Source organism: Misgurnus anguillicaudatus, chromosome 13, assembly GCF_027580225.2.
Source record: "Misgurnus anguillicaudatus chromosome 13, ASM2758022v2, whole genome shotgun sequence".
NCBI lineage: Eukaryota > Metazoa > Chordata > Actinopteri > Cypriniformes > Cobitidae > Misgurnus > Misgurnus anguillicaudatus.
Genome location: NC_073349.2, coordinates 8,985,054 through 8,999,145, shown reverse-complemented (window position 1 = coordinate 8,999,145; position 14,092 = coordinate 8,985,054). Strand labels below are relative to the sequence as shown.

At 35.1% G+C, this 14,092-nt stretch overlaps 1 protein-coding gene across 1 annotated transcript in view; it reads right to left on the bottom strand.

The window, feature by feature from the left end:
• The window catches only part of znf512b (zinc finger protein 512B), an 89,850-nt gene extending 76,844 nt beyond the window's left edge, over positions 1–13,006 (bottom strand). The window contains exons 1-2 of the mRNA XM_073874969.1: positions 12,141–13,006; positions 7,755–7,875 (exon numbers count right to left, since the gene is read on the bottom strand). Coding sequence (XP_073731070.1) covers positions 7,755–7,873 — 119 coding nt within the window. The 5' untranslated portion in view covers positions 7,874–7,875; positions 12,141–13,006. The remainder of the gene's footprint in view (positions 1–7,754; positions 7,876–12,140) is intronic.
• Between the last annotated feature and the right edge of the window lie 1,086 nt (positions 13,007–14,092).

Below are 14,092 nucleotides of genomic sequence, written 5' to 3'. Positions count from 1 at the left end.
TTAGATCGTTACAATAGGGCCTTTACACACCAAAGGAAATTGTGAATAAAGTTGTAAAATTGTGAATTGGATAATAGGTGATCTTTAATGCATTTGCCTGAGGTTACCGATTATAATTAGGAGTATAAATCAGACATCACATCAAAATACGATACGGTATAATATCCATTCTCTCTGCGTATACCTCGAAAAAATTTGATACGATTTTGATTTGATTCAGGGGTATATTGATTGATTGACTGATATTTAGAGAGCATCAGAAAGCAGACGGGTGATTCTCACGAAACCATTGAAACACCACGGCACTAATGATTTTAGCTTTAAAATGTGTAATATAGTAACATTAAAAAGCATCAGAATTAACACAATACTGTGTTCTACCTTGCACAATGTGTGATTTCAACATAAGAATTTATAATTGGAAATTTTATCTCATTTTCTGCTGAAATTCTCATTACCGCAATGTGTCCGGCTGTGTTTGAACATGCGTTATGTTGTAATTTAATCAAATTAACACAAAAATATTAAGAAAAAAAATAAATGGATGTTTTGCTAGGCTACTTTAGATGACAGAAAAAATATTTACTGAATATTCATTAATAATAATAATGAAGAAAAATTAGGAAAATGATGTGTCCATGCCTGATGTTCTCATCCTCCGAAACACTTTTTAAGAACAGTTTAAGCACACATACAGAATTTTAATAAAGTTTGATTTTGAGTGACCAAGCACATGGACCAGTTACTTCAAGATGGCTACCAGGTAAGATCATTTTTTTGCAGTTAATTTGAAATATTGTCTTGTCAGAATGCTTACACGACATTTTGATTATCATTACCGCAACAGATGCTTATTAAATGTTAATTTAATTAATAGAAGCATAATACTTTGATTTTAAATGCATGTGCAGAATCTCCAAATTATGTTCTTTCAGGTTTATCATGTCATTTTGAAAATATGTCAGTGTTGATGTTTTCTGACTGTTGCGGTAATGAGATTTTTTAGGACTAATTTTTTAAATTATATTACAAAAAGTGTTAAATGATAAGTAAAAGTTTTTAAATTAATGTTCCCATTTACTCCAGACTTTGATTTTCACTGTCTGGTGGGAAAAAAAGTAAATTTAAGCAATTTTTACATTTTCATGCTTGACATTTTTAAAACCAAGTTTTCGTGAGAATCACCCAGACATGACGCCTTTTGCTTCAGTCTTCTCAGTGCTACACTTTAAAAAATGACTCTTGGGGGTGTTAAATAAAACCCATGAAAATTAGTTATAGTTTACTTAAGTATATGAGCTAGCAAGGAAAATACAAAATAATGGGTACATTCTACCAACACTATTTATTTTTTAACAGTAATAACTGCAACACTAAAAAATTAAGTAAAATGTAGCCCAAAATATTAACTTTGGCACCACAAAGTGCGCATACGTTAACATCCATGCAGGACTCGGACCATTGTATTGTAATTTTAAATGAGTACATTGAACTGTTTGGGTTTACAGTGTAGGTTTGAGCAATATTGACCGAAATTCAGATCTTTGTAATTTTAGCATGACGATATAAGATACATATCTTAGCATTGTCAACACAGTGGAATACATGTTTACATGGAAGTCAAAGCCTCACGTGAGATGAGTACGAATGATCATCAAAATAAAATCTTCCCTGTTTGAAAATATACAGCTGCACAACATGCAAGCTGATTGGAAAGCTGATATCAGTGTACATTTCTTTCACGTTGCACAGAAAGATGGTCATATTAGACTATACCAATAGACGGTAATTTCTCATCCCATATATGTGACCCTTTCTGCGAAATTCAAGCTAAAATCTCAATCTACAGTTTTGATGAAATTAGGAGCATCAAGTTTGATTTCAATCTGTGAGATGACCTTACTCAGTCAATATTAAAGATATCAAGGTTATATTTTCACAGAATGTTCTTTACATTATGTAGGATGACTACACAAAAAATGACTTCAGCTCAGGTACTTGTGGATTTGCATATGAATAACCAGACACCAATGTGTCAGCTAAAAATCATCTTTACTGTTCTACAAAAGAAAAAGTGTTGCCTACATCTTGGATGGCCTAAGGGTGAGTAAATGAACAGCAAATATTCACTATAGATTGAACTATTTGTTTAATCAACAGTATGCATATGAAAAAGCACAGTAAGTCTCACAGATACACAGACAGTGGAAATGGTCATGTAAGGTCATGCGAGGAAAGTGTAAAATATGCCCCTTTAAAATATAATACACTGTACACTTTCCCAAAATAAGAAGCGAAACAGCTGCAAGCATATGAGCTGTATAATTCGGCTGCCAACATCTACCTAACTAATACCAGACAACCCCCTCGTCTGAAGAAACCGTACGCTGTCTCACAACCACTTGAACGCTTTCACACAGATAACTCACAAATTTCAGGTTCAACCACATCCCATGGCGGCTTTCCAAAATGCTGACTAAAAATCATTGTTCATGTCTGAATTCTTTGCACACACATTGTTAAAAGCAGTAGACACAACCACAGGAATAATAATAGGAAGTCGATGAGTGTATTTGAAATATGAATACAAAATCTGTCGATGAACAGTTATCATCCTATTTAAGAAAGAAAAGACGTTCCATAAGCTTGTTTACCGTTTCAAAAGGCCATCGATAACAATTACGATGGGAGTATAATGATTATCAATTAATCATTTAAACACCGTTAAATGGATTCCCAGCGTCTCTGTCGCTTGTCTGCATTTAGTTCTGCCTCACCGCTTGGTGAAACTGCTAATGACAGATTGTTGTTTCACAAAACCTGACATGGTTTCCAGCGAGTGTTTAATAAATGCATTGGAAAGCTGCGTTTGAACATGCAGTCGGTGTAGTGGAGAGCTGCAGCATATAGTGTAGAGGTTGCAAACTCAGCGATAAATATTCTCCAGAGGAGATCGTCCGATCTAACGCTGTGAAAGCAATAAAACGCTCTCCACCATCCACAATTCAAAACAGCATAGCCCCGGCACAAATATCATTTGTTGTGACCCGGAGCCAAGTTAGTTTTTTCCATCAGGCGTCTGTCGGTAAGGCTACTTTCACTTCTCCATCAGCAAAGAATTATGAGATTTTTAACGTGGTAGTTTCAGATGAAATGTCCTGTACTTTGCTAACTACAACTGTGGGCGCATCTCGCATTTAACACAAAACGAATGAAACAAATGTATTGCATCATTTTTGCACCATCAGCTTCTGCGTTTGGCAAAAAGAAACCCATTATCATTATAACCTATCAAATTATGGCTATAAGAGTAGTGAATAATGCTTATGCTGGCTACTAAAAACCAAAAAGCTACGAATGTGTAACTTGTCCTCTGAAAGCACTTAACAACAGTATAATGGAAACGAATGGTACTAGAGAATGGACCAGACTGGTAAAAACATAACATGTTATTTTCACAAAAGCTCTATAGACAGCAATAGATATACAAGCTCGGTTATAACATTTCCCTGATTGTGCATCAGATAGCTGCTTCAACTTAAAGCTCTCAGTATTGCATTAGCAGTGCACAAAGTCATGGATTCGAACTCAGGAAAAACACACAATACTGAATGAATGTATAACCTGTAATGCACTGTAAGTCACTTTGGGTAAAAGCATCTGCAAATTGCATAAATGTTACCCTGGATCGTAGTGCTGGGAATCGATTCTTTTCAAAAAGATAAATTCTTTGATTCCAAGGCCTTGGGAGAATCGAAACAACAGTGAGGAATCGAATCCAAGAATGTCGGATTTAAACAACCCAAACCATAAGTCATAAGTAGCACGGGTATATTTGTAGCAATAGCCAAAAATACATTGTATGGATCAAAATTATACATTTTACTTTCATGCCAAAAATCACTAGGATATTAAGTAAATATTATGTTCCAGGAAGGTAGTTAAATTTCCTGCCATAAATATATCAAAACTTAATTTTTTAAAATGGATGTAGTGCTAAAGACTTCATTTGGACAACTTTGGCAACTTTTTTTGCAACCTCATATTCCAGGTTTTCAAATAGTTATATCTCGGCCAAATATTGTCCTATCCTAACAAACCACATATAAATCCTTAAAGCTTATTTATTCACCTTTCCAATGATCAATTAAAAAAAGACCATTATGACTGGTTTTGTGGTCCTGGGACACATATAAAAAGGTTTAAACTTCTTGGGGTCCAACACGGCTACAAAATATTGTCAACATTGCGTACATTTACATGCACAGAATAAACTGATAACTATCAAAAAACTGCTTATTATAAAAAACTGTTTTCATGCGTTTACATGCAAATCAATAAACCGGCTATGCAGACAACTGCATTTATATGGGACTTGGAGATTTCTCGCAGGTAGTGACGTCATCATCGCCTGTAGTACATAATAGTCGATCAAAAAGCCGACGGCATATCTGTCTTAAGCTATATTGTTTTATCTCTTTTCGTGTCTCCAGAACCTGTAAATGAAGAATTTAGTTCAAAAAAAGATCGTTTTTTTGGTTGTGCATTCCAATTAATATCAATTCAACTGCAGTTGATTTGTTTTGATTTAAACCGTTATAACTTAAAAAAATACAGCTCAGTAGCACCATAAAACAAAATAATAACATGATAACATAATAATAAACATGTTTTGACAAAAATGTTAAAAACTGAGTTATCTCGTTTTGCAACGAAAGTCTTCAAATATAACATCAGTTTTTATTTTCACAGTTTCTCTGCCAACTGCTTAAGTAGAGCAGAGACTTTTATGCGTTACTTTGTGCTTACTTACGCGTCTGACATTTATCTTTCACACGCGGAGACATGCGCACATAGACAAAACCGTGAGAAAGCCGGTTAAGGTGTTTACATGCCACGCGACATCGGGGTAATGAGCAAAAAACTACCTGTGCCGATCGGTTTTTGCTTACGCTGTTTATGGGCTTTCCCCGATTAAAGAAAACCGTTTTTTACGCATTTACATGACCCCACGTGTTATCAGTTTATTAAGGATAATCGCCGAAAGAGTGTGCATGTAAACGCACTCATTATCTGGGTGGTTTGAAGATATATTGGTAATTCTTTAAGTATATTTCACCCCCAAAAATCATTTCAAATTTTAAATTATAAAATTAAGATTACAGTATAGATGACAGATTTTATTTTCTCTTATTACATCTACATAATTTTCAAATGCTGAAATGGTTCATTTGTGAGGACTCTATTTTGGGTCTGTCCACTTGCCAGCCATTTTCACTTCTCTATAAAAATTGTTTTAAATAGGGTATCTTTTTGTGTACTTCCTAAAAACCCAAAAAATATACATTTCAATGTACCATACAGATCAGGGTTGGGTTTCCCGATAACGATTGAACTTAGCACTTAAGAGCGCTTTCTACGATCTACTTAACGAACATTCGTTGTTCATTTACGTGCGTTTCCCAAAGATGCGCGTAAAACGATCGCTCGCAGCTGGGTCGCTATCCGTTTGTCAAGTGCTACTTACGAGTCGCTATCTGTTTTAATAATTTGTGCATAATGAAATATTCTTTTCTGTTTTTAGTTAGGACTCATCCCACTGCGAAATACCTTCTGCATTTTATATTAAAGTATAGATTATTATTACTATTATTATTGTTTTATTATCTAGGTTTATTTATTATTATGGATTATTGCATTGTACCGTAAATATTTATTTGGTTTCTTTAAAGCGACACCATGTAGTTTTTCAACCTTCATAATAAAAGATAGTACATCGACTTTAAATAGGTTGAATGACATGTCTACCATAGCCTGACGGGGTCTGTATCGCTTTTACTCGTACTTTAAAACTTAGGGTTTCGGGTAGTAACCAGAGAGCACAAAAAAAACTACAAAATTCGACTGCTTTAAGGCAGGGGCGACCCGAGTTCGAATCACCTTTAAGGTAGGTTTTTATATAAACTCATGATCTTGATTCATACATAAATGCGATCTTCTTTATAAATGACGGCGATTATCTTGCATATAGTTCGCTGTATTCAGATGCTGCATTCACGTGTTCACGTCTTTACCTTTCTTTTACTGTCTATGGTATTTACATTACAATCCAGGATGCTATAGCAGTCAAACTTGCTCAAACTCACACAGTGTAAAACCAAACCCTATTCATTCACCAATCAGATCCGAGCGTTTCTCTTTTCTCTCTTCCTCGTTTGCTGCGTTCCGCTGTCACTCGCGTGACGCATTACAAAGCGGCAGACCTAAACACATCGGTTTACTTGGATTTGGAGCGACAATTTTCACACAAAAGAGAGTAAAAACGAGCGCCATTGCGGAAAATCCTGGTGGCGAGGAAGAGAGAGACGATGCAACAATATTTGTTTGGAAAAAGGCAAGAAAATACTTCTGGTCGTTTCTCAATTGGAAGGCTGCAGCCTCCGGAGGTCAAATATGCAGGCTGCATACATCATCAAGCCTGGTTTATTAAGTTAAACTGAGCATTACATTCGCAAGTCATAAGCATACTGCAACAATTTACGATTAACTAAGTATAATAGTCAACTTTATAATTGTTAATATTCTGAAATGTCTTGATGACGTATACAGCTTAGAAATACGACATCCGGAGGCTGCAACCTTCAGATTGAGAAATGGCTTCTGCCATTGATCCCAAAATGTATATAACTTAAAAAAAACATCACATAATGTAAATAAGTTGTCACATAATAGGAATATGTGAATAACTCAATTTTGACAAAAATGTCAGTTAGAACCTTATAATTCCAAGGGAACGATTTCAAAAAGTACACTTTTGTACCTAAAAGTGCATATTGGTACAGTACCTCAAAGGTACACAATGGTACCTTAGAAGTAAATACTGCTACCTCAAAGGTATGGTACATATTAGGACCTTTTTAAAAAGGTACCGTCCCACGTCCCAGTGACAACTTTTGTACCTTCTTGTACCTCTATTCTAAGAGTGCAGATATTTTTGACCAATAATGTGTAAATATTATACAGAACACACCGCTGGTGTAACCAAGACATTTTTAGAGTGAGTTTGAAAAAGTTACATTTTTCAAAATATGCAATCTTCAAGTGCATAATTGAAGAACAAATGCATGATGACAATAAAAATGTGTTCACCCATATACATCCTCTTATATTGTTTATACTGGTTGTGGTATATTGTGGTAGCATTCATCCACAGCACAATTTGCAAAATACAAAAACTACTAACTAAAGGAATAGGTATTTAAATATTAACAAATTACATCACTGTTCAGCACAATAAACCACTTGTCTCTATTTTGCTTGAGAACATTGTTGTCGTTAACATTTGTACTAGCGTAATGTTGCCGTAAATAAAAGCCTGCAGGGAGATGGTTTGTGTTCAACTGTCATTAAAAACCACCTTAATTCCAAGGACTTAATCTGTCAAAACACCTTTCACCATACTAAAGCAGCCGTTGTTTCCTCTCTTAAGCGCACAAGCGTGAAATCGCTTGTCAAACCCTCCGAGATTCCTTACAGGTTGAAGCAAGAAGCACCAATGCCACAACTATCATGCGTGGCCATAAAAACACAGCCGTTTAAACTTACAAACCTCCTCCATGGGTTTAAAAATGTGTAAACTAAAATCAAAGACCATTAACCAATTTTAACCAATCATTTGATGATATTTTGCTTAGTTTTTGATCTCTATGGTATATTTACGGTATATACACAAACAGCATGCTTTCCCACCGTGATTGTCGTTTTCTGTGCCTCCCATTCGAGCCATCTCAGGAGGGTGGGTTTGTTTGGCAGTACGCCCCTTGGACATGCCCGACGACGCTTTCACCACCCGGGCACCGCTGAAGGTGTCCATGCCTGTTTAAAGCACAAACAGATCAGGATAATCGAAACTACTAACAGCATGCAAACAAACACAAACTTGCTTTTTTCTGTATTTTACAGTATTGTGCCCGCTTATAAACACCTGCAGGGTCAGTATGATATACAGATTTATACAGACGCTGAATAATTTATATAAACTCAATCATCTAGAAACCTCCAAACTGATATTTGTCATAAAATTCGGGTGCCTGATTGTGTGGGGAAAATTACAATAATAGGCTTTTACAATAGTTGTCTTCTCAAACCAGATATTTCATGAATAAAAGCACATTATGCACAACAAAATAAAGAAATGTTCTTTATGAAAAGCACAATATGCATTCACAGATCTCTCTCTCTTTCAATGTATTCATCCATTTATTTATTTATATGCAACTATCTCTATCTATCTCTAGGCCTATGTACATGCTGTATTTCTGTTTTGGTTAAATAGCATTTGATAACAGAATATTATTATGATTAAATATGCTCTGTAATACAGTTGAGTGACACTTTACAAAAAGGTTGTATTAGTAAACATTAGCAAATGCATAATTATTTAAGTTTGTTCATGGTGCATTAATTAATGTTAACGGTTATGACGCTTTATTTTATAAATCTATTAATAAAAAATGCCGGAATTAAGATAAACAAAGATTAATAAATGCTATAGAAATAATGTTCATTGTTAGCTCATGATAGCTAATGCATTAACTAATTGTTAACAGCCTTATATTAAAGTGTTACCTAGTTGTACATGCAATAGATAAAATCAGCTGGAATTGTTAAATAGTTAAAATGAAAAGAAAATGCAAATATCTACATATGCACAATTTAAAAACAAAGTTATTTTATCATATGTATATAACATTAATGTACTAACATGAGCAATAGCATATCTGTAAGCAAGATGTTTATTTTTAGATCATGTTGTCCAATTCAACAACTATTGTTATATAATGTATACACTGTTAAAAAATACTTTGCTGCTTAAAATTTATATTGAATCAACTCGGATTTACAAGTAATTTTAACTTACTATTATTTATCTTGACTAGAGATGAGTTGTTATAACTACAGGTGAGTTGTTATAACTTATAAAATTAAGTTGACTTTTATTTTATAAGTTATGACAACTCATCTCTGTTGACATGACTTGTAAATCTGAGTTGATTTAACAAAAAATGTTAAGGCAGCAAAGTTTTTTTTTACAGTGTATGCTTAATAACAAGTAGAAAAAAATTAAAATGTTAGGATTATTTCACCATTATTATCTCTAAACCTGTGAACTTTAAAATAAGTTAAATTAACCATATTAAATGCAAGATCACAATATAAAAAATAATAATCTTCATTAAAAACTCTACTATTATTTTAAATCTTTAAATCCAGAAAATAAAATGTGCAGTTTACATTGACTGAATGAGGACTGTCAATGACTAATTGTAATAAACACTGCCGATTAAAGTGGGATCATACTTTCATATTAACTTCATTAAATGTCATTTCAGTCTTTCATTAGGCTTGGCCTAATGGGTCACTCATTTAAATCACCATTAATGTTGTGTCGTATTATTTGCTGAACAGTGACTGAGCATATGGCTGCTTGATTTATCTTGTATGCTGCTAACACATTTCTGATGAATGTTAATTGAGATAGTTTGCTTTAGGCAGTAAAGCATGATCCAACTTTTAGAAAACAAAACGTTGAAATGTTATTGTACATGGACACACAACAGAAAGCTCTTGTTAATTGTTAAGAAGGAGAATTACAATGCTTTCTGTGTCTGGGTGTCCATGCACTGACGATATGGGTTTGTTTGTTTGTTTGTTTGTTTGTTTGTTTGTTGTGACTGTGGGAAGGTCTGGCTTTACTTGATAGATAGATAGATAGATAGATAGATAGATAGATAGATAGATAGATAGATAGATAGATAGATAGATAGATAGATAGATAGATAGATAGATAGATAGATAGATAGATAGATAGATAGATAGATAGATAGAAAACCATATAGCTGAATTAAATGTCAAATCCCTGTGGCCCAGTCAGCCAAACCCAGCACAACCCTTGGTCTAGCCATCACCAAACCCACATACTAGAAGATAGATCAAATTATTCATGGCCCAGAGGTTAAAGCTTCATTTATGAGCCAGGAGCCTATTCCAAAAAGGAAAGGAGCAATAAGGTAATAGGAAAAGCAGCTGGTAGGACTAAGTGCTGTGGTATTTGGGGAATTTATCATGAACACATCAGAACTCACTTTAGAGAGTTTATGGGTGGATTGTGCATATTCAATCACATGGGTCACAACTGTTGTGCAGTACCATTTGAACTCTTGCGACTTTTAAACAACAAATGTGCTTGCAATTTTATACTTTCTGTCTATTAAATGGTTTACCAGAAGTATGTTTTAATCAAGCTTGAACACTGACAGAGTTAAGGGTCGATCACACTGAATGCGTTTATGGCAGTTGCAGGCGCCTTTTTTGAATGATTTCCTATGAGCATTAATTGCATCAACCTACATATTGTGTGTAACTTCAACTTAAATATCTGTGCTGGTTTGTTTAAAACATTATTCAAGTTGTATTAATTCAATGTAATTAACTTGATAACTTAATTTTTTCAAGTTCAGGCTTCCATTTCCAAGCATGCTTTGCGTGGGACTTGATAGTGAGAGTAAATGTAGATTTTTTTTTTACTATTTTATGCATTTCTAACCAGTTAATCTTTAATGTTTTGTACTTTTGATATTTTTTCTGTTATGTTGTTGATTTTTTAAGAGGTTACCATTGTACTCAAGTTGTGAACAGACTCACCGAGCATTATCTTAAATGCTGTTACAATCTGAAGGCATTTTGCTAAAAATGCTTAGACCGTTTTCTGCAACCTGACAAGTGTTGTTAATAAAAAAGGTAGAGTGTTTTTAATACCTTTGTGTTAGGGTTGGGCGATAAATCGCCTCCGATTCTCATGCGTATCTCAGCAGTAAAGCCGATTTCGATATTAGTAGTAAATCGCCATCACCTGCTTTCAGATAGAGCAGCATTTACTACACAGAGCCGTATTTCACAGAGAAGCTCAGCAAAATGCATAAATGATCCCGATTTACTACTAATCACGAAATCGGCTTTACTGATGAGATACGCATGAGAATTGGAGGCGGTTTGTCCAGGATTATGAACATGATTTTTAAAATACGGCTCTGTGTAGTAAATGCCGCTTTAAAGCAGTTGATGGCGATTTTTTATGAATGAGAATCAACTTAATAACTTCTAGTTTTAAACACAATTTTCTAAGTACATCCAACTCAGTATAGTTTGTTGTAAGTTGTCTTAATTCAACAAAATTAATGCAAACTGTTGTCCAAGCTATTTGTATGAATTAAATATTAATGTTATCATAATTCTGTAAAAAAAAATATATATGTATATATATATATGTATATATATATATATATATATATATATATATATATATATATATATATATATATATATATATATATATATATATATATATATATAGGAGTGTAAGACAGTACTACAGACTAATTAATACAACAAAACACAACACAATTCAGTACTTTAATCGTGTTACATTACTATTTGTTTTTCTATTAAAAAATATGTCACTTTCTGGAGGATGATGTCACTAAGTGATACTAAGTTTAACTAAGTTATATTATGATAAACTAACATGATGACATGCATGTATAAATTTGCTTTATTTTTTAAGTCACGGCATAAAAGTAGCAACATATGTGTATGCGAAAATAAAATAGTGATGATTTTATATCATAATGATTTCCAATTAACTTCATTATGACACCATGTTAAAAGCAAAGTAATATGATTTGTGGAAAGTGAGTTTAAGAACATTTTAAATATTTGAAGTTATATAATTATGATAGGATCATGAAGATGTGCTTCACAGTATGAATGACCCACATTAGTGTTCAAACAACCTCTGCGTGTGTGTGTGTGTGTGTGTGTGTGTGTGTGTGTGTGTGTGTGTGTGTGTGTGTGTGTGTGTGTGTGTGTGTGTGTGTGTGTGTGTGTGTGTGTGTGCGTGCGTGCGTGCGTGCGTGCGTGTGTGCGTGCGTGCGTGCGTGCGTGTGTCTGACAGTTTAAACACAAACACCACAGCACAATCCTGATTTACAGTGAAAAAAAGCTGCATTCTAATGCTTTAAGGGAAAGCAAAGTCGTTGCCTTCATTGACACTATTGACAGATAATCGAGGCCACACCTACCTGGAATGCCCGATCCACCCAACACTGACGGGTGAGCGGGTGAGAGGGGTCACCCACGTGGGGTCAGGCTGTAGCCTTTACTCTCGCGTCGCACCCCTTGACTTTACATGACAAACACACCTGACGCGCTTGTGGTCGGTGGCGTTCGCGCGGACAGATGGGCGTCACGGTCAGCACTCGCGGTGCCCGCTGCGCGTGTCGGCGGAGGAAGATGATGATGATGAAGGAGGAGGAGGAAGAGAAAAAAGCCGAGGAAGAGAAAGCTGATGCGAATGCACAACACTTTCACCTTGTTTGCCGACTCCACTCGCTGCCCCTCTTCATTAATTTGTAATCCACCAGCTCTCACTTTAACCCCTCGTTAAAATCCAACTCGAAAAGCACGCGCACAAATACGCTGACACGCCGCACAAAATATGAAAATACAAGAAGCTTTCATAGGCAGTGAAGCAAAATGGCGACTTTAATACGAAGGAGGAGTAAAAAAAATCCTCGCGCTGTTGCTAAAGGAGCCACGGGGATGTGTTTAGTGCAGTAATCTTCGACATCCACGCGGGCGAAAGAAGTGAACGCGATGGGAAGGCACAGCAGCGTCGCGCAGTTTCGGCGCAGCCCCGCGATTCCCGTCCTTACCTCGGGATTATGCCGTGTATTTTTTTTTTGATACGAGTAATATCCTCGCAGCCGTGTACAGTAACAGTATGAGTGCTGGGTCACGCGCGTATCCACCGCTGCCTTTGACAGTTGTGACTACAGTTAGCGGGCAACTTGCAAACTCTCGCGTTATTATTTATGATCGTTCATTTTAATGTCAGGCCGATCATTTTGGCATTTCTGCGTAATAAAGCTCCATCCTGAATGGGAGCGTTTGATGCGGCTCGACGTCATGCCGCTCGATCGTGACGGAGACTGCGATCATCTGTGAATGTTGCCAACATTATGACGTCGTCTATATTTGGAAATATTGTCGGTTGTTTAATAAAACAACATAAAACAACATAAAACAACATTGACGTCCACTGTGATGGCATTAAAATGAATATGTTCCTGTCTATAACTAATAATTATATGAAACCTTTGCTGACCATACATGAAGTTTTCCAACAATTTTCTTGAGGAAAATTTTGAATGATAAAATTGAGACATTAAAATAACATCTAAAACATATGGCAATAACAGAATAGTTAACTGCTTCCAGTAAAAAACTGTATCCTTTGCATTGGTAATGCGAATGTTATTCCTATTCATATTTCTACATATTAATTATTTAAAGGGACAGTTCATCAAAAAAATTAAATTATGTCATTTTCTCACTATCATGTTGTTACAAACCTGTATAAATCTCTTTGTTCTGACGAACAGGAGGAAGATATTTTGAGGAATGTTTGTAACCAAACCAATAATGATATGATCCCCATTCACTTGCATGGGATTCTTTTCTCCTACTATGGAAGTGAATGGGGCTTTGGTTACAAACATTTCTCAAAATATCTTGCTTGTGTTCATCAGAACAAAGAAATTTAAACAGGTTTGTAACAACATAAGAGTGAGAAAGTGATTACAGAATTTTCATTTTTGGGTAATCCCTTTAATATTACCAAATAAAGTCTAATTGGATTGTTTCGAAAGGTATCATCGTGTAAAACCATTTAGGAGAAAGTTCAATGCAATACTGACGTCATGAAGTTATTTAAAATGACTTTTTAGTGGCTTTGACCTAATAATTCGGGTATTTTAAACTATGACGTAATGTGACTTAAAATAATTACTGTGTCGACCAGGAGGGGGAGGCAAATGACTACTTTTCACAGACTGATGATAATACTCCAAATGTCTCTACGCGATACCCAAAACATGTTTGATTGCTGTAAATGACAAAACTATCGCCTCAGCTAACAGAGAACAAAATCTTAGATACAAATTTTAGATGGTCGACGTAACATACTTTTCCT